The sequence below is a fragment of the Thamnophis sirtalis genome, unplaced genomic scaffold, assembly GCF_051295495.1.
Source record: "Thamnophis sirtalis isolate CommonGarterSnake01/CBP01778 unplaced genomic scaffold, rThaSir2_p1.2 scaffold_3, whole genome shotgun sequence".
Classification (NCBI taxonomy): domain Eukaryota; kingdom Metazoa; phylum Chordata; class Lepidosauria; order Squamata; family Natricidae; genus Thamnophis; species Thamnophis sirtalis.
The window spans coordinates 132,674,987-132,696,982 of record NW_028261383.1 but is presented as its reverse complement, the minus strand read 5'-3'; the positions used below and the strand labels follow the sequence as shown (position 1 = coordinate 132,696,982).

The 21,996-nt window shown below is 36.5% G+C and overlaps 1 protein-coding gene across 2 annotated transcripts in view; it reads right to left on the bottom strand.

The window, feature by feature from the left end:
* RPTOR (regulatory associated protein of MTOR complex 1) overlaps window positions 1–21,996 on the bottom strand; it is a 427,126-nt gene that overhangs the window by 70,087 nt on the left and 335,043 nt on the right. For both annotated transcript variants that reach the window (XM_087710142.1, XM_087710143.1), the window contains exons 21-24: window positions 14,933–15,051; window positions 7,157–7,260; window positions 5,971–6,154; window positions 4,534–4,644 (exon numbers count right to left, since the gene is read on the bottom strand). In XM_087710142.1, the coding sequence (XP_087566268.1) occupies window positions 4,534–4,644; window positions 5,971–6,154; window positions 7,157–7,260; window positions 14,933–15,051 (518 nt within the window). The remainder of the gene's footprint in view (window positions 1–4,533; window positions 4,645–5,970; window positions 6,155–7,156; window positions 7,261–14,932; window positions 15,052–21,996) is intronic.

Below are 21,996 nucleotides of genomic sequence, written 5' to 3'. Positions count from 1 at the left end.
TCTGAAGACATCTCTGTGGTCATGTGGCTGGCATGACTAAGTGTCGAAGGCGCACAGAACGCTGTTACCTTCCCACCAAGGTGGTTCCTATTTTTCTATTTCCATTTTTACATGCTTTCAAACTGCTAGGTTGGCAGAAGCTTGGACAAGTAATGGGAGCTTACCCCATTACGCTGCGCTAGGGATTCGAACCACCAAACTGCCGACCTTTCTGAGTCTTAGCCATTGAGCCACCACGTCACTTGTGCTAAAATAAAAGTAAGGATAAAATCCTTACACTTGGTCTAATCTACATGCAGCCATTCATCTTTTCTAGCTATCTTATTCCATTATATATGAGATAGGATTAATGAAAAAAATTAATAAAGAGCAAAATATAAAATTGTTCTATTTATGACATTAGACATAACATCAGCACCATGAATTAACTCAGCTTCATAGTGGGTAAGATGAATTTATCTTTTGTATACTTCCCAGAGTACAATTTGAATTGGGTGGCCATAAAAAAAATGCATAACATTAAAGCAAGATGAGAAAGGAGGGAGCAGGATTTTCTTTGAACACAATTCTCTGTAGTAATTAGCAAAGATATAGAAAATACAGCTGTTTGCACAAAATGTGTAGCCAGCTGCTTGGAAACCATCTTTCCCAAACCATTGTGATAATTTTGGTTTCATTATTATACATAATTTACATAGCATTGTTTGGGATACAACTCATCTCTTATTCATACTCCAGTGAGACAGGTTACTATTGTATGTGTTTTTGCTGCTGGAAACAGGCAAAAATAACAGTAATGTAAGGAATCTCTGTGATTGAAAAACACACATTTAAAAATCTAAACACAGCACACTGGATGACTTGCAGGCAATAGCTCGGGCTCTTTATCAAGAGTTTTTATTCATTCTATACATCTCTCCCAAATAGTGGTTCCTCATTAGATAGGCATTGGGGAAAACTGCTCCCACAGCCGTGCAGCAAATATGTTAACTAAGATAGCAGGTTGGAGAAGAGATCAGTCCCATTAGATCCAAATGGTTTTCTACCCAAACTACGAATCCACCAAACAAATACAGGTGCAAAACAACAGCTCAGTCAGGAAGAATCTATCCGTAAAGCACAATATCTCTGAGCTCAGCTCATGAACCTCTTATGGGTACAATTCACTCAAAAATCTATTCTTGGATTTCCCTCAAGGGTTTTCTTTCAGCAATTCAATCTAGTATGACAAGAATCTACTAGTTATTCCTATTGTTGGAATTTGGGGGCTGGAAACAATTGCCAATTACTGCCTATCATCTAGGGAATTATAACTCGCCTTTGATTTGCTTTCTGCCCAGCTAGTGATAGTTCTGGTTGTTCAACTACAGCTTCCATCTGCAGAAGTAATTCACTATATATTTTTTAAAAGACGCAATTATGGCAAACAAGTTTATCATATAGTACATTACACCCCAGAGCAGGTTTTTGTTGCACCTCCCTGGTGAATATGCTTTACAGTAAACTTTGTCTATGTATAATAAAAAACTTATGTTACTTCAATCAATGGTCAACAAATTACGCAAAATACTAACTGAAATGGAGAAACAGCAGTGTTCACACCTGCATCAATCGTTTCTTTGGCAATACAAAATTTAGCTACCATATGAACAATACTTTCATATTTGGGAAAAGGACGTTCCCATAATACTTCCCCATTCTTTCTGGATATCGAAACAGTAGAGGTAATACAACATTATTTCTAAATATCCCTACAGAAGTTACAGAATCAGAACACAAGATTTATATAGTAAGTCTGAATTAGCTAGAAGCTGCATTTGCTTTCTGCATGTAAGTGGATGTTTTCTTTACAGGGCTTACACCCGGAAATCTCTCCCTCTTTTATACATAAATATCACTATATATATTCTGAGGTATGAAATATTATGCATAATGCAGAAGAAGAAATAAGGCAGTAAGGAAAGTAAGTACTTATTTTGGCATTTAGCCTTACATTTATAGAACATAGAATGATAGGGTTGGAAGGAACCTTGGAGGTTTTCTAGTCCAACCCCCTGTCCATGGCAGGAGATTCTATACCATTCTGGACAAAAGGCTGTCTAGTCTTATGTTGAAAACCTCCAATGATGGAGCACCCACAATTTCCGGGGGCAAATTGTTTCACTGATTAGTTGTTCTCACTGTCAGGAAATTTCTCCTTTGTTCTAGGTTGGGTCTCTCTTTAATCAATTTATATTGTGTTTCTTCTGATATAGTTCCATAGTGGGCAAAAGCATGCTTTTACACATAATCATTTTTGCTTCTTTTAAGTATCCATTTCATATAACAGACTGCATAGTACCCATTATATCTGTGATAGTATTTGCAAGCCCTAAAATGTACCAAGTTATCTTTTCCTCACATTTATTAAATAGTCCACAAAGGCACACAAATTCGTCTACTTCCCCTATTTTTGTCATTAACATATAACTTGCAAATGTTCACTTAATTTTCCCTGTCAAACTCAACAAGGTCTTTGATGCCTTCATTTTCATTTCCATGCTCCTTTATGCCTCATATAATCTATCTAACATTTGTTGCAAACAATTTGAATTCTCAGCCAAGAACACAGGATCATTTGCATATAAAAGTATATATGCATTTATGTCCCTAACTAAGACATGTTTACTGTCACTGCAAGCACTCCATATATTTACCCCTAAAAAACATTAAACAATTAAGTAGATACCTTACATTCTTGACTTATTCCCTGTTCAATGCTGAATCATTCACCAAGCATTCCATTTATTATCATGCATGTTTCACTTCCATCATATATCACTCTTATTGCATTCAGCAACCATCTTCAGCTCTATACTCATGCAAAACGTTCCATAATTCAAGCCTATTCACTTTCCCAAGCACATAAATTTTTCAATGACTTGCTAAAGAGCAGAAATATGTTCCCTACACCCTCTGCCCAGCATAAAGCTGCATTGCATTCCCCTATTTTGCTCATTGTCACTTCTCTCATCCTTTCAATCAGAATTCTGTCATGCACCTTTCCAAATATATGTCACCCTATTGTACAGGGGAGCAATCATCAGGCAGTCTTTACACTTAAACAAGTTGCACGGATACCCCTTAAGCAAAACATTTCCATTTTTTTGACATTTTTACTTCATACACCTGCAATGTTACTATTTTTCAGCCCTCACAGCATTTATGACTTTCTTTTCATTCATTTTTTTCCTTGGATACTAATACTTACAACCATATGTTTTAATTCTACACTTCAACAAATAACTATTTGCATATAAATCTCTAAAAAACTCCTTCAGGTATTTTCTCACTTATTTCATCCCAAATCATTTTATCATTTCTATTTTTAATTCCATTCATTATGATGGAATTTCTTTACTAAACCCTTTTTAACTCTAAAACAATTTTTATTTGCATGAAAAAAACAGTACTTTTGCTACCTCTTTTAATTATTTTTTACTCTCTAAATTCTTAGTACCCATAGTTTTCCTAAGCACTGACCGGCTAAGTCCTAGGTCTTGAATAAACTTTATTACTTTTTGTTAAATACTTTCCCTAATATCAAATAAAATCAAAATTATAAGTCTAATATGAAGCAAAGGCTATCAGTATCCATTGAAATTCAACTTGAGACTCTCATATCAGATTTTACCAAAGGCTTCAAGGAAGTATAATTTGAAGCTTACTGCAATACCCCTCTAAAGATTTTCATGGAAAAAAAATCCTCTTATAACTTTCTTATCAACCAAAAACTACCATTATCCATAAAAATCTTACCTGATCACATTAAATTTTAAAAGAACCCTCATAAATATTTCCCTGAAAAATGGTTCCAAGCCAAAATGATAACAGCAGTATGAAGGAAAAAAATAGCACTTGAACCTGATTTTTATAATGCTCATTTTAGCATGGACTTCAAAGAAGCCTGCAACTGTTTGTTAACCAGAATGAGCAGACTGAATAACATAAAACCTATGCTGAGGTTACTGTATTACTAATTGGTTTGCTTCCAAGTCCAATACAGAGTGATGGTTGTCACCTTTGAAGTCCTATATGGCTTAGTCCCTAAGTATCAAGAAGACTATCTACACTGCCCAGATTTGGTTGGTCTTTACTTTGCTGTCTCTGAAGAAAGGAAGGTAGAATGTTCCAATCACAGAGGAAGTGAAGAGGTGGGGAGTCAACAAAGTGGCTTCCCAGTGGCTGTCGGTACTCTTTGAAACATCCTACGCTCCAAGAGAAGGAATGTACCCAACTCACAGGCCTTCAAGGAAACTATAAACACCTTTTAATTCAGCTGATCATCTAGGTGATGATCATGCTTGAACTGCCTTAAGTTGGTTACTTTGTTTTCATTGGATTATAAACAGTCTTGGGCTCTCTCGAAAAATGGGTGCTCTATAAATAATTGTGTGCGTAAATACATGTTTGTTTGCATTTTTTTAATGGATTGTACATTTGTATGGTTTTACTTTTTTAGAAAAGATTCATGAAAAGAAAATTTGACTGTACCTTCATTACCGGCTGGGCAAAATACTTAGCACTCCAATCACAAAACCCGGTCTGCATTGCTGCTGACATGAAATTTTTGGGACCCACAGTATCATCAGTATCATCAGTAATCTATTAAGGAGAAAAATATATGCGCTTTAGTTACGGAATCTACATGGCCTCTTTCTCAGATAAATTCAATTTATCATTAGTTGCAATACTAATAAAAATACTGTTTATGATAAACGAAGATTGCCAGATATGGTTTCAGATAGAATTTGTGTCTTCCATGTCATCCCAAAGGTGGTTTTTCCAAAAGGAAATAGGACTTTCTTGGGTTTTTCTTTGAAAATATTTCACTTCTTGTGCAAGACGTTTCCTCGGAACTGAAGAAGCTTCTTGGATGAGAAGTGAAATGTTTTTAAAGAAAAAAACCCAAGAAAGTCCAGTGGCCTTTTGGAATAAAACACCTTTGGGACAACCTTGACCTGGATGATTGAGAAGCTCCATAAACACAATGTCTTCTATACTGTTATATATTAAAAAAAAGAATTGTTGTAGGTGCAACTCCTATCAGTGCCAATTGAGAAATTCAGAATTCCCCTATTCCCTTGATGAAAAGAATAGAGAGAAAAAAAATCACTTTGATGGTCAATGTATTACGTATTTTTCAGACTATAAGACACACCAATGTATAAGACGCACAAGATTTCAAAGAGGTAAGTAACAAAAAAATGTTTTTGTCTCCCCGGCACCCAGGAGCATCTGCAGACTCTGTGGAAAGGAAAAACGCCTCCACTTTTGCAAAAAATGGGCAGAAAACGGGCTGTTTTTTGCAAAAAATGGGGGCATTTTGGCCTTTCCCTAGCCCTGCTGAAGCCTCCAGAGTTCTTCTGGGGACTGGGGGAAGGCAAAAATGCTTCTGTTTTTGTGAAAAACAGTCCCTTTTTTGTAAAAATGGAGGCATTTTTGCCTTCCCTCAGCCCTGCTGAAGTCTGCAGTGTGCTTCTGGGGGTTGGGGCAAGGCAAAAACAGCCTGTTTCTTTCAAAAACGGGATGCGGGGGCGGGGCTTCAGGAGGCCAAAAATGGCTGTATTCGGTGTATAAGACACACCAACATTTCCACATTCTTTTTTTTGGGGGGGGGGAAGGTGCATCTTATACTCCAAAAATACGGTAATTGTAACAATTTAAGGTGCTTCTCCTTATGCTTCATAATATAGGAAGACTCCAATAACACCAATTCATACTTTTCAATAGTTCATAGTAAAATTATTGCATGTGAAAAAGTTCTTGGTTATAAAACATTAGTGTAAGTTTACAGAAATCTAAAACTAATAGATAGATTAATGAAAAATGCAGGAAGAAATAAAACAGGGTGAACAAAACTCTAACTGAGGAATATAAATACTACTCAGGTGTATGTTGAAAAAAATGCTGCAAGGATAACCTATTCACCTGATCTGGGCCTTTGTCAAACATTTTTCTTGTCCTGGGAAACTGGTGGGAGTGGGGAGTGTACTGCACTCCCACGTTGCCAGCATTTGCAGGTCTTACAGATGAGATGTCCCGATTGACAGGCTGCTTTGTCACGTCATTGGTCAAGCTAGAGCTGCTGGTACTTGCAGTTGGTGGTGACCCTCTAATAATGGGAAATGAAAATAAGAGTGAAAATATGACGATTGCATTAATGATTTTTCCTAAGGGAAGGCAAAAACTTAACCTGTGGTATAGTTGATTTTTCTTTAGCAACTCCTGCCCAAACCCTTTTCTCTACTTGCCACTTTGTTTATTCTTGTGGATGTGTTTGTATTTGTGTGTGGGCACCTTTGTGTCAGTTTTTGTCTGCAGGTAATTGCCTCGACTAGTTCCTAGAGTTTTCTTGGCAAAATTTCAGAAGTGAATTGCTACTTGTTGCTTTCTAAGACTGAGAGAGATTGATACCCAGTCAGTTTTGTGCCTAAGGTGGAACTAGAACTCCCAGTTCTAGCCTAGTACCTTAACAATTAACCTTAATTTTTCTAGATAATAGTATTTTTAAGCTATACGCCCCTCCCTTAGCCTTTGCCCTCCTCTCTCATTTCTCTTTGCCCCAATAAAATTGTAGGAGGAAAAATATATCAAAATAGGTGTCAGTATGATACTTGGAACAACAAAGCCTCTTAATTTTTTTCCCCAACACAGGAATGAATCTGTTCTGGAGAGAAAAATAGTGTATTCTATAAAGCCTGAAAATTCAGTGCATAATGCGAGTGGCTCCCAATGTATCTGTTTTTGATATTTTGGTATTATATGATAAAGATCTTTCTGGCACAAAGATCAATTTCTTTCCATCCTGACTCTTAAACTGAGTCATGAGCAGTGTTGTTTATGCTTCCTTTGACTAAAAGCTTTAGTACTAATGGGGAATGAATCAGAGTTAATTCACAGAAGGATACTTGAGGTGTTGCAGTCTTCATTGCAAATGCTACATTAGAGGGACATTAGATGGGGAAAGAAAAGGTATACTTAAAGGCTCTCACAGAAAAAAAAATCTCGTAAATAGACAAATGGTTTCGAATAAGTTGCACAAAAAATAGTATCTGCACAATACACACCTTTTTAATTAGGATATGGCACAGGATAATACATATAGGCAACTTACCCTACTTGATGTATGTGCATGCCTTTGTTAGTAGGACTGGCTGGGGCAGAATGCGTGACAGAGGATGTGTCAAGGATGCGCTGGGGGCGGGCATTTACAGTTGCCTAGGAAACAAAAAATTAACAAGTGAGAGAAACAGATGCCAACCTTTGCTTGGTATGGTTGCCACATTTGGAAATAAACGGAAGTAAAGTCACTCTCCAGCGCTACAATAATATTGTTATACTACTGCATGCCCATCGAAGAAGAATCTAGCTTATATACCTACCCACCTTTAATATGCTAGGTTCATTAGTCTCTATACTATGAGTGGTCCTGTGGCCTAGAGCAGAAGTGGGTTGCTGCCGGTTCGGCCCAGATCGGGCGAACCTGTAGTAGTTGTGACAAGAGGCTTCTCTCACCCGCCTGGATGCTTCTGTGCATGCGCGTGTGTAAGCACACCTGAACCGGTAGTAAAAAAATAGCAACCCACCTCTTGCCTAGAGGTGCAGTTCTTGCCTCACAATGAGAAGGCTGTGAGTTTGATCCTAAGTAGAGGCAGATATTTCCCTTTCTGGGCACAATGAGAGTATATCTGCTAAAACAATCTCTGTGACAGGAAGGGCATCCGGCCACTAAACACTCAGCTCCTTCAGTTGCTCAAGACTCCATCCCGCAAGGGATTACGGGGTCTTTAATAGAAGATGATTAGTCTCTATACCATGTTAATATTTGAGACAATTTTTAAGGGAAGACTGAAATCATTTTAGGACCAAACTTAATAAAGTATTACCAAAATGTCAAAACCTGACCCAGTTGCCTAAACCCAAGAACCTTCACATATCAACTTTTTTTTCCAGAAGGAAGAATAATCCACAAACAGATGAAGTAGAATAAATAATACTTTAACAATAGAATAATCTGTCAAGGCCCATAGGATCAAACATTCCCAGTGTGCTCAGGAGTGAAACATTACTTTATGATTCAAAACCAGGGTCTTTACTTGAACTCCTCTTGAGATGCTCGGTTGGCGTGTTACATTAGCTTCTGATGCAGTAAATAAAATGGAGCAACAAAATAAACACAACACTTCCTACAGTTCCCCAAAGATATAAGGATAAATCTCATTTGCCATTTCATGAGATTCCGGGCAAAGGGAGAAGGACAGAAAGAGAAGGCATACAGCTGTGAAGTTTCTAATGCAGGAGAAACCCTCACTTATAGGAATCCATCAAATCAAAAGAGACTGTTGATGGCTATTAAGATCTCAGCAGTTGTATTAAAAAAGGTGCCAAAAGTAATCAACAGGACATTTGGGAACCTGCAGAAATAAACAGCATAAGCAGGAGACAATGTTCCAAGAGTATCTGCATTTGCTCTTTACACCCAGTGCTGCTGAGGACACCCAAACAACTTCAGCACTTATGGAACAGAGCACTTATTATTTCTCCTCAAGCACTCATCTGGCTGCATGAGCCTTGAAAATGGCTCCTTTCTTTTGACATCCCCAACCCACTAGATGATTTTTATTTTATTTTTTAAAAGGTGCACTGGGCCATCAAAAAAGAAAGAAAGAGCTGTCTCTTTCCCCACTCTGTTATGGCTTTGAGAGGATGAATTTGTGAATTTGCAATAATACAGTACTAGTTCTAACCAAAGTAATAAGAAAAGCTACAGCTTGCATAAATTGTGTCTGGAGGTCAAACTGAATTTGTCTTCTGAAAAGCCAATCGTGGAATTGCTTGGCAACAAGTTTCTAGGTTTATTCATTACATTTTTTTCTTAATCAGCTTTCGTTCTTTAAGACCATACATTTAATCATAAAATGTAATATAATTTGATTATCTTCTATGGGCTGGAAAAAAACAGTTTCTTCCCCATCTAATTGTTTTAAGCAGCTTGGAATGCTAGCTCATTTTTAAATAACTATACATTATACTAGAGTTAGCTACTTCCTCTACTCCCTTTGATTCAAAGTCAGTTGTGAAAGACTGTAGTTATATTAAGTTATGTAGACCACAATCTAGCAGATGGATGAATTTAGCAAATCTACATTTGTAAAATCAATGAGAAAAGGAAAGTTATCTTTTTAAAACTCCCCATTGACAGAAACCCCATCAGTTTTTGTTGTTCTGCCAACCAATCTCTAATTATGGCCCTGGTAGAGGAAGTAGGCATTCTAGGTGGGTTCTTAGTCATCTGAATCTAAACCTTCCCATGATCCCTTAACATGCAGTCAGAATAGAGTTATATAAGGGAGGAAAATATATTAGGTTGAAGCTGATGCATTTAGTTTCCCTCAAATCCTTCAAATGGTGATAGCATTTGGATCACCACCAACCATTATCATTGGGACAAAAAGGGGTTAGTTCCCGGCTCATGTATATTCATGAGGGAAAAAAAAATGAAGGGTTGGTTTCCTGATACCTTCTGACAAACATGTGCATTCCAGCATGATAAAAATTTCTCTCTGGCAGCTTTCTATTATCTGGCTCAATTAAGGATATAATTTGCAATACTGTAACTTTCTTCTATGTATTTACTTAACCTTGTTGCAGCTATTAACCAGCACAAAAGAATATCCAAACCTAATGTCAGGATAATTAAGAAAAGTACATAAAGACAAAAAGTTTGGGCTGACAATATTAAATCAAAATATGCTAAAGGCTTTATATATGCAACAAGAAGTTAAAATAAGCTACGTGGATAATATAAACTTTGAAATAGCAACTACAAATACAATACTTCTATGTAATCTTCTGTATATAATGAACCCGAATGAATAAAATATTTTCCTTTTAAACTAGATCTCTTGGCTCTCACTGAATTCTCTGTGAGTGTAACTAGATCTCACTAATAGGTGCCTTGTGCTAGCAACACAAAGATTTATTCTGATTTTAATAAAACTACCCATCACCAGCTTTGTACCTTTACTCTTTGAGTATTCCCAACCATCATTATAATATACATAATATATTAATGTATATATTCTATCTCTCTGTCCATCCATCCATCCATCAACATATCTTTGATATGTAGGGATGTATATAGAGATGTATGTGTGTCTATGTGCATTCAGCTTTTCACATCCAAAACATGAAGTTGATGAGTATGACAAAGGGACCAATGAGTATATTGGTTCTTTGATGTTTAGATAAGGGTAGGGTGAGAGATCACTCTCCCTGGCTCAAAAACAGTAACTAACAGGGCCCTTAGAGTCCTAGTGGACAATCACTTAAATGTGAGCCAGCAGTGTGTGGCAGTAACCAAAAAAGCTAATACAATCCTTGGTTGTATAGACAGAGGCATAGAATCAAAACCATGTGAAGTATTAGTACCACTTTATAAATCCTTAGTATGACCACACCTGAAATACTATACTGTATCCAGTTTTGATTACTACATTACAAAAAAAAAGATGTTGAGACTTTGGAAAAAGTGCAAAGAAGAGCAACTAAGATGATTAAGAGCCTTGAGACTATATACATACATACATACATACATACATACATACATACATACATACATACATACATACATACATACATAAAGTCACAACCCCTGGTATGCCCCAATTATGGGAGAAAGCTAACTGCTTCCATTCTCTGTCCATCGGCTCATCACAAGAGACCATCCAGACAGAAAGCCCAATATTTTACTGTTGCCTTTTGTGCCTTTCTTTCTTTCTTGATGGCACAGTGCACCTTAAAAAAAAAATCATCTAGTGGGTTGGGGATGTCAAAAGAAAGGAGCCATTTTCAAGGCTCATGCAGCCAGATGAGTGCTTGAGGAGAAATAATAAGTGCTCTGTTCCATAAGTACTGAAGTTGTTTGGGTGTCCTCAGCAGCACTGGGTGTAAAGAGCAAATGCAGATACTCTTGGAAAAGGCAACAGTAAAATATTGGGCTTTCTGTCTTGATGATCTCTTGTGACGAGCCAATGGACAGAGAATGGAATCAGTTAGCTTCCTCCCATAATTGGGGCATACCAGGGGTTGTGACTTTAAATATATACCTTTCTCCCTGGCTCAGCTGATAACGGAGGACAGCTGTAGCTCAGTGGTTAATACATCTGCCTAATATGCAATATAGGCCAGGTTCGAATGCCAATAAGGGTATGGCTAGCTGATGAGAGCTAAATAGCTTGAAATAGATCTATACTAGTCTCCCTTTATTTATTTATCAGCACAAATACTACACACACACACACACACACACACACACACACACACACACACACACACACACGAATTGGATATAGCCAATCTAGAGGTGACATGATAGCAGTATTCCAGAGTTTGAGAGGCTGCCACAAAGAAGAGGGAGTCAATTTATTCTCCAAAGCACCAGAAGACAAGACAAGAAACAATGGATGGAAATTAATCAATTCTGAACAGTGAGGATAATTAACCAGTGGAACAGCTTGCCTTCAGAGCTTGTAGGTGCTTCATCACTGGAGGCTTTTAAGAACCACCTATCTGAAATGGTATAGGGTTTCCTGCTTGAGCAGGAGGTTGCACTAGACGACCTCCAAGGTCCCTTCCATCTCTATTCTGATTGATTGACTTTTGAAGAATGGAATAAGAAAATAGTAGCCACAATATCAGTGTCAGTAATGATGTTTGTTTCTATGGATAGACTATGTCCAAAAGATGTTATTTAAGAAACAATAAAAGCAGAAAAATATGGTATCAAAACAGAATTTACTACTGACAGACCAAGATAATGATTTAGAAAAGGATGTTTCACTACATCTAGAAAACAAACTGGCAGAGACTTTAACATTTCAAAGGAAATAAAAATGACAAGTCAAGAGAGTGACCTGGAACAAAAAAATTATCCTTGATTTACTAAAGTGACTTGTTAAAGCCTTGAAGAACTCTGTGCAATGGGACAAAGAAAAAATGAAAAGCGATCATATCCTATGACACTGAACTAAAGATTAGGGCTGTTGGAAGTAAAAGGAAGGAATATGAAGTTGATTTATTTGATCACAGTTAAAATAATATATGTTGCTACCTCTGACCACATTTTTTAATTGACATCAAGATTAAAAAGTCGATGTTTTATGGATTTGTTTATAGATAAGAGAGAGGATATAAGATGAAGAGATAAATGTTACATTTAAGAGAGAGTAAGGTACTAAATTTGTTTATACTTGTAATGAAAGCTTGAAGTCACATTGTTATACATTTTCTTTTTTATACTATTTTCTGTTTCTTCTCTACAAACCTGGGTTTAAATATTAAATTCACTGTCAAGTTAGCACTTCAGTTATGCACACAATAATGACAGTTCAGAAAAACATTCTAATAACATCTAAGCAAAAGATGGTGGTATTTTCAGATAATTTTCAGATATTTTATGATAGTCTGCTGCCAATTACAAAATGAATTACAATTACAAGAAACACCAAATTATACAAAACATTGATGATCTCATACTAGAAATCTTATATAAAAGCTCTAAAATATTATGAGTGTTTCCCCATTTTTTACATTTTAGAAACACAATCCAGTCATGCTTCTAAAATCCACTTAGGGTGAATAACAAAATAAATCCTTTCCTAAAAAAACCTTTGCTAAAACAGACTGATGGTTTGTTTGTTCAGTGGCGCTAATAACCATCACACGGCAATTGTGATTTCCATATTTTTTCAACATTAATTTATGGGACACAGTTGTTCAAATACTTTTTTTATATAGGATAACATTCAGATATTCGTCAAATGCTTAGCTTTCTACCGCTTCCTCCTTTCAGCTAAGCTATACTGTACCATTTTTTCTATTATCTTTTTTATAAAGCTAGGAAAATGCATAATGCATTCTGGATATGGTCCAAAAAAATTTATGCTGGCAGAAAACATCAATTATCAGCAGGGTAAAAGACTCTCTGAATAAGTATGCCACATGTAAAACTTCACAATTTATTTATCCAACATAATGATATAAAAGCCCAAAGAAAAGGAAACAGGGAAAGTGAGTAGCAACTGAATAATTAGAGGCTATAGAAATACTCTGCCATAAAGTAGCTTATCCCACTGCTATTTGCCAAATCTCAGATTTTGTGGTTATTCTTTCCTGTATCAGCCTGCCAGTTTCAAGGCCACCAAATCCTGAGCTGTCAAACATTTGACAGGCACACAGCATCGCTATTTAAGGGCCTATATAACTTCTATGAATTTTCCTTATGAAAAGAGAGAGCAAGGTTATTTATTTAGCTAAAAAGTTGAGTTCCACAAAAATAAGGTACCACTGAAAGCATAGATCTTGGCAGCTAGTTTCCTTCAGGAATGTGATCTCCCAATCTTATCTGGTACATGATTACCATCATTTTTTTTAAATGATCTGCAAGGATTATAAGGTTAGTGGGGTGATCTAAGGCAGTGGTGGGTTCCAGATCCCATCGCAACCGGTACGCTGCGAAGAGGCCAGATGTCCACTTCGGGCATGCGCGCTGCACATGCATGTGCAGGTGACCCACCTGCAACGCCCCAGCTGCTTGGCGAGGTCACACAGGTGCCATACTCTGTGCAACCTTACGCAATTGGGCCGTTTTCCTCAAAGAGGTAAGAAACGCAGGCAGGCGGGCCCATCAAAACACCATTCTGGTACGGTGGCCGCTGCTCCCAGCTGCCATCGGTATGACCATAGTGGGCCGTACTGCCCGGAACCCACCACTGATCTAGGGTAGATAGTTACTTACACTGTGTGTTTGGGGGAAGGAAACAGAAACCGTGATTTATGACCAGTTCAATTGCCCAAGCATGCGCACGTGACCGCCCTGCAACCCCCCCAGCTGCTCGGCGAGATCACATAGGTGCCGTATGCTGTGTGCACATGTGCAATTGGCCTGTTTCCCTCAAAAAGAGGTAAGGAACGCGGGCAGGCGGGCCCATCAAAACACAGTATGGGTACAGTGGCCGCTGCTTTCAGCTGCCACCAGTATGTCCGTACTGGCCCGTACCACCTGGAAGTCTGATCTATGGTAGATAGTTACTTACACTGTATGTTTGGGGGAAGGAAACAGCCCTGAGGAACAGGAGGAGGATATAAAACCAAAATATATTTTAAATATATTATAATATGGATATTATATAATTTTATTATTTTTCTTTCTCCCCAGGTGCCCTCTAGCCAATGTACACTGTTAACTTTTTGAAGAGAATAAAACTTCTTTTTCAGTTTGCGTGCAATTATTTAGCCTATGACTCTATGTTGAAGACAGGATTCAAGTAATCCTTGACTTATAACCACTATTTAGCCCAAAATGTACACTGCTAAGCATGGCAACTGTTAAGTGAATATTTCCCCATTTTATGAATTTTTTGCCATGGTTGTTAAGTGAATCACTACAGTTAAGTGAACCATGTGGTTGTTAGGTAAATCCAGTTTCCCTCATTGACTTGCTTGTTGGAAGCTCCTTAGAAAAGGTGCAAATGACAACCTCAGAACCCCAGGATGCTGCAGTCACTGTAAATATGTGTCAGTTGCCAAGCACCTACAGTTTGAACACGTGACTGTGGGGATGCTTATAAGTGTGAGAACTGGTCATAAATCATGGTTTCTTTTCCAATGCCATTGTAACTTTCCACAGTCATTAAATAGAGGGTTGTAAGTCAAGGGGTTACAAGTACAAATGCAAAGTGACAGTTAACTGAACAAATTTATTGAAAATGTCCTATCACAGATTATATGACGATCACACTATCTGATAAAATTATCTCAAAATGTTGTCCAAAAGAACATCCATTTGCCTATTGTTCACCGAATAACTCCCCACTCCACCCAAATTTACCTTGTAAGCAATGCTGTTCAGCACTTTCATAGCCAGGTCTGACACATCAGGGTATGGATCAGCAGCCAGGTGTAAGAGGACTCTCCAAATTTGGGTATAAATACTATTGAAAGACACCCCTGGAAACAAAGAGGAATAAAGCAAGAATATAAGTCTGAGTGAAAGTCAGTTGCCAAATTGTCATTTTATATGATGACCCCGGGATGTTGACCATATATCAGACTTAATGGTAAATAAACAAAAATAAGACCATACTGCTATTAATATGCAGAGTGCTTTATAACATGTATATAGGTTGAGGTAAGTGCTTAACTCACAAAGGTAGGCTTATAGTAGTCTATAATCATTGCATCAATTCATATATAATCACATAAGTATATGAGAAAACCTTGTTTTGTTTTTGATTTAAGGTGACTTTCTGCAATGATATTATATGCAGACCAGATTAGTACAGCTTGGTCAACAGAATGGTGATTTTTAAAAATCTAGGACTGCCATTAGAGGTTAACCACAGTATTGTTTGAACAGCAAATCAAGAATTTGAAGGTGGATATAAATTATTGAAGCTCAAATCTGAGAAAGCCACTTCGAATTTTTTTCCCTTTGGATATGTCCCTCTGTTGAAAAATAACAATTAGATTATACTTCAGGGCATCTAAACAAAATCAGAAGTTATTCTTTCTTACCCCAAGATAATCATGCAAACAAGCCCTAAATAAGGTGATCCTCAATAGCAATCAACAAAGTTCTTATTCTATATGAATTTGCATAATTCAAATTTAAAGCATTTTTATTCCCTCCTGAAGTCATTGCTTGTGATATTGTGTATTTTTAATTTAACTATACATTCCATATGAAGAGGTAATTTGCCAGCATTCAAATTCATTTGATAATTTGAAGTTCTGCTTTTAACAGAGAAGGAGAAATATTTTCTATCCTCCTTCTTTACATGTTTATTTTAAATGATTCTAGGTGTTTCTTTTCTCTTTTTTCCAAAAATATAAACAAATGTATCAACTTTACTCACAACTAACTTTTTTTTTTACAGGCGTGCAATTATTTGTGTAACTTTTTCCAGATCTCGAATATGCATTGACCAAATATAGTCAACTAATGGATTTAGACTAAGGCAAACTAATTATACTTTCTTATTTTGATCTTATCACTAAGCCACATTATTAAAAATCCCAGGGGGAAATTTGTAGTAATCCCGCAGTAAATGAAATTAAAATCTAGCAATATCTTGAAAACTAACACACTTATTATGCCATAAACTTTAGTGAATTATAGTCTATTGTGTCTGATACATTAAATGTAATCCTAAAATACAAATATTTAAGTACCCGGGGAAAGATAAATTGTAAATAGTCAGAAAGAAAATCTTATTACAATGGCCATTTACAATATGGTTTAACAGTAACAGAGCCACTGGATCAACAGGCAATTTGTAACCATGATATATGACTTGGTATGGTCAGTGGAATTGGTAGTATTAAATATTATGCTAATTTTTTTGATAAATAATTGTTCAGGTGTTTATATATTGCCCCAGAATTATCCTCCCCTCCCCTGCAAAAAACTTATTTTTGGCTTCTCTTCATTAAATGATTGCTCATTCAATTTATTTATTTAACACATTTATATGGCCACTGGTCTATAGTGGCCACAATGGAATTCTGGCCACAATGGAATTCTGGCAATCTGTCATATTGTATGGATATTAAAAGTGTCCACAGTAATACCCATAGTGAGAAAACAGGCATTTTCCTCAAAGATTAAACAATTGTGTATAATTACTAAGTGACTAATTTTGATGTCCAGATATGTAAAAGCACTACTGGGTATGATATTTCACATAATGCTTAATTCATTTTTTATGCAGAAAAGTTTTGTATCATTCATGAAATTAGGATGGTATTCGGTAGAAAACAGTGGTTTCCAATCTGTGTAACCTGAGAACGGAGGCCATATAATCAGACACCCCAATATACTGTGGGTCCTCACTTACCTTGGTAAAACATTTTATATTATTATAAAAACAAGGAAGAGAAATGTCAAATGAGCTTTTCTATCTGGGCAAGTGGAGTGGGTAGCCTCACGGGATTCATGTGCCATTTCTTGAATTAGAATAAACATCAAAGTGGGCTTTTGAGTACATTTGTTATTTTATGAGATTTTAGATTGTGGCTGGCATCTCATGCTCCTTTCCTACTTGGCACAATCTATGAAGGTCTTTTGTGTGTGTGTCAGACCTGGACTCACTGAAAAACTTTGCTTTTGGTATATGCACTCAGGAAGACACAAACAAGCAGGCAAAATGATGAAAGTCAAGAAGATGGCAGCTGTCAAAGCATCAGGCAGCTTGTGCCATTGGAAGAACATTCTCCACAGCTCCTTTTTCCCTGATCAGTATATTGCCTCTTCTACATTTATTTCCATGCAGGAAGTTATATAACCACAGCTGGGAAATCTCAGGTATTTGAGATTCCTTTGAAAGGTAATGAAAGACCAGCAGGAAAGGAAAATAATCTTTCAATATTGCAATATTTTGCGTTAATGTGAACCAACGTGTTTCTCTCATGGCTGAGGAATGAAGAATGAAGAAAGAAAAATACCTGCGCAAGACTTTAATGAATCTGATCCTTAAAAAAAAATCACCATTGAAATTCCTCTTTCACTCATCAGCTGAAGAGAACAGAAGGAATTTCTATCAATTCTAAGATTCATTGCTCTCCCTCTTCCTTATATATTATTTTCATTTTAAAAAAATGGCTCACAGCCCCTTGAGTGATGCATCCAAATTAGTTGCTTGTCAAGCTTGAACTGATGAAAAGAAATACTTGCAGCAGGAGGGGGGAAAAAGCTCTATTTTTGCATTAGGGATTGTAATGATATAAAGGGATGCAAAGACAAAGCGCATGGCAGAAGCATATGTGCTAAAAGTGCATCTCAAGTGACAGCTCTGTGGGACTTCCAGTGAGGGTTCATGATAAATGAGACATCCCTAAAGGAACAAGGATGGCACTGCAGCAGGATCAGAAGCCGGACAGTGAATTCTGGGCAGGAAAATCTCTCTGGAAAAAACAGAGATTGTGAAATCACCCACTTCTACTTTAGACAGGTGCCCCTTGGGGGTAGATGCAGAAACTGACATTTTTGTGGCTGACATACGAGTCTAGGGATTTCAATCAAGCTTACCATCATAATGCAGCCTATATGGACATAAGGTTTGCTGAGTCTCATTTCTTAATCATTTTCTAAATTATTTCTTAACTGCTTTTTAGCTATTGGGAATCTTTGTAATGACAAGGAAACTCTTAGGCAAGTTTCAATCCTTAGCAAAAGAAGTTTTAAATAAAAATTTAAAGATATTTTAATATACAATATATAGCAAAAGGGTGATTAGAATGTTGCTTTTGGAAAGTTACAAATAGAGTAAGGGTCCAGATAGATTTGAAATAAGATTTTGAAATTAATTATAAGAATGCTGTTGATCTAAATTCTTTTTTTTAAATGATAGGATGGGACTTTAAATGTAAGAAACTAAGGGGAACCAGAAGAGTCTAAAATTTACAATTAAAGGAACACTTAAATCTGACTCACTGATCCAGAATGGAAAGAAATACTGTAAAATTGACCTGCTGAAGAATATATGTGAACAATGGACCTAGAAGTTATTTTTAAGAATTTCTGCTATTATAGATAAACTGTCGTTTGAAAGATTAGGGAAGGTTAGGGAAGAGGAACATGTTTTATTGATACAATAAAGAATGATATAAAAATGGATTTAAAATGACAAATTAAAAGAATGATATGAAAAAAGATAATAGATTGGATATAAAATAAACTGGCTGATATCTTAATAATCAAAAGGGTCGGGGTGAAATTCAGCAGGTTCTGGAGAATCAGTAGTGGAAATTTTGAGTAGTTCAGAGAACTAGCAAATACCACCTCTGGCTGGCCCCAGAGTGGGGTGGGAATGGAGATTTTGCAGTATCCTTCCCCTGCCACACTCACCCACCAAGCCACACACATAGAACTGGTAGTAAAAAAAATGAATTTCACCACTGGAAAGGGGTATACAAATAACAAATCAAGGAGTGATCTGGATAAGTTACCTATATTGGATTTACAAAAGAGACATATTACAGTTTTGAAAGCTTTGTGAAAAGAAACAAATTAAAAATGAAAAGAAATCAAGTTCTAGGACATTATTTGAAAGGATTAAAGAACAAGCTTGTTAACAATAAAAGGAAGAAATATAAAGTTGGTTTATTTGATCAAGGTTAAAATAAATATATTGTTATTGCTGGTAACCATTAATGGACTTTTGATGATTAGGACTGAACAATGAGGCCTCAAACATTTATTTATAGATAATAAATGAGATATGGGAAGAAGAGGTCATTTGTTGTACTTTAAGAGAAATGATGAGCTACTAAAATTACCGAAAGAGATTAAATGTATAAAACTTTAATTGACATATTATCAATTTTTAAATTTTTATTCAGAATTATACAAGAGACTATATTGAATAAACAAGCAAATATATTGAAAGAAGATACAGATGACTTCTAAAATAAAATTAATTTATCATATTTAGATGATACACAACATCAACATCTATTTTCTCTAGTATCTGTGGTAGAGATTAAACAAATAATTTTTAAAATAACAAGTGCTAAAATACCAGGCCCAGATGAGTTCCCTATTAGATAGTATAAAACATTCATACATCTTTTGGTACCAAAACAGGAATGAAATGCTACCGATTCTGACTGGCTTGCTAGAATCGGTAGCAAAAAATGCTAAGGTTCGCTGGAACCGGTACTAAAAAAGAGCTTTAAAAAGTGGGGGAAAAGGTTTTGTGACACTCAGCTGTGCCACACGATCATTGGAACCTTTGTTTTCACTTTTTAAAATGAAAAAAAAATTGTTCTGACAATCGTGCGGATCAGCTGTGAGCCGCGTGATCATCAGACCCTCTTTATTTCACTTTTTAAAGCGTTTTTTTCCTATCTATTCGCCTGAACTGGCAGGAAAAAAATGCTTTAAAAAGTGAAATAAAGAAGGTCCGACGATCGTGAGGCTCACAGCTGATCTGCATGATCATCTGAACCATTCCCCTCCCCCACTTTTTAAAGCATTTTTTCCTGCTGGTTCAAGTGAATAGGTAGGAAAAAAAATGCTTTAAAAAGTGGGAAAAGCTTGATCATGCCCACCCAATCACATGACCCCCACCAAGCCACGCCCACAGAACCAGTGCAAAAAAAATTAGATTTCACCACCGTACCAAAATTTTGTTGAGTATATAAAGAAATATTTCATAATAGAATTTTATCACTGATATTTAACCAGGCTTCTCCCTGTATTACAGTTGTATCAAAAGCAGGCAAGATAATACTCAGTGTTCTAATTATCATCCTGTCTTGTTGATTAACATTGATACAAAGATTTTAACAGCAGTGTTAGCAAATGGAGTGTTTATTATTAAGAATGGTCAAGCAGGGTTTATAAAAATTAGGCAGGCAGCAGATAACATTATGTTAGTTGTAGATCTAATAGATATGAATAAAAATAAAGATCTACTTGCAATTTTATCATTGGATGCTGAAAAAGCCTTTGACAAAATGGTTGTTGTATTAAACAGATTTAGATTTCTTTTGGAATTTATAAAATGCACTAAGATATTATATGGGCCACCTCAGTGGTGGGCTGCAAAGTTTTTTAACAACCGGTTCTCTGCCCTAATGACTGGCTGGGCGTGTATGGTCAGGGGTGTGGCCAGGGGAGTGTGACAGCACTCAAGTGTCCTGCAGCACTCTCCCAGTCAACGGGGGTTAATTACAAAATGTGGGCTTTGCTTTGTGCCACCCATATTCAGTGAGCAAGGGGTGTGAACTGAACAGAAAATACACTTTTGTTTGGTTAGGAAGAAATATCCCCAAAGACAGATGTACACTAAATGTAGACTGACTTTTGACTACACATCTTCCCGGCAAACAGCAAATTTTGAAGCTCCAGGTAAAGAGGATTCATTTTAGGATGAGTAACCACAGTTTGAATGTTGGAGGTTCCTAAAGGAATGCTGGGAAATTCTGTATTTAAAGAACATTTGAGGAAGCGGTGCAGAGAATAGCCTTTCTCTGCCTGAGACTGTAGAGACCTGGCACCAATCAAAACACTGTTTGTGAAGCAACTGATCAACACTGACAGGGTAAGCCACTAGTATATGAAAATAAGAGCAAACTCCACTCCCTTCTAGTATTGATGATGTTACCTAGTTTGGTAATGAAACCTCTGCAAGAAAACCATCAAGCTCAGAGAGCACCAAGGACCCCACCGTTCAACCCTGAACTGCAAATATTTTCTTTTATTGATAAACACTTTTTGATTAGAGGGACTCAGAGCCTGCCTTATACGAGAAGGCTCCCAGTAGATTTCATTCTAAATCTTGATATGATTTCTATAAATAAGGAATGAAGAATTATAATAGCTGAGTATTTGATCCTTCATACATCAAAAAAATACAAAGCTAAGGGATGGTGTGATTTGGTGGTTCGCCGAACTAAGCAGAATCTTAACATCCGGTTTGTATGACCCGGTGCGAATCGGCTGCAGCCCACCACTGGGTCACCTACATCTAAAGTGAAAATTAATGGCATATTTTCTTCTGCCTTTCCACTGTTTAGAAGAACAAGGCAAGGGTATCTCTTCCATCCAGAGATACCAGAGTAATACAGAGATACCAGAGTAACAAACTCAGTTGAACGTAAATTTGTTTAACTTGCAAATGACATTCTTTTGTTTATTTTTAAACTTTGTGTTATCCAAGTATTTATGCAAAAAATAAGGTGCCTTTAGTAAAATAGCAGGATACTCTATTAATAGGTCCAAAACAGAATGGAGATAAAAATTTGGTTACCCATCCATTTAAGTAATATCAGTTTTTCTGCATGTTTTTCTTTTATTCTTTTTGAAGTTTGTATTAGCTCTTTCTTTTTTTAATTGTAATGTTTAATAAAATTTCTATGAAAATGATGGCTCTGTAATTAGCTGGACCA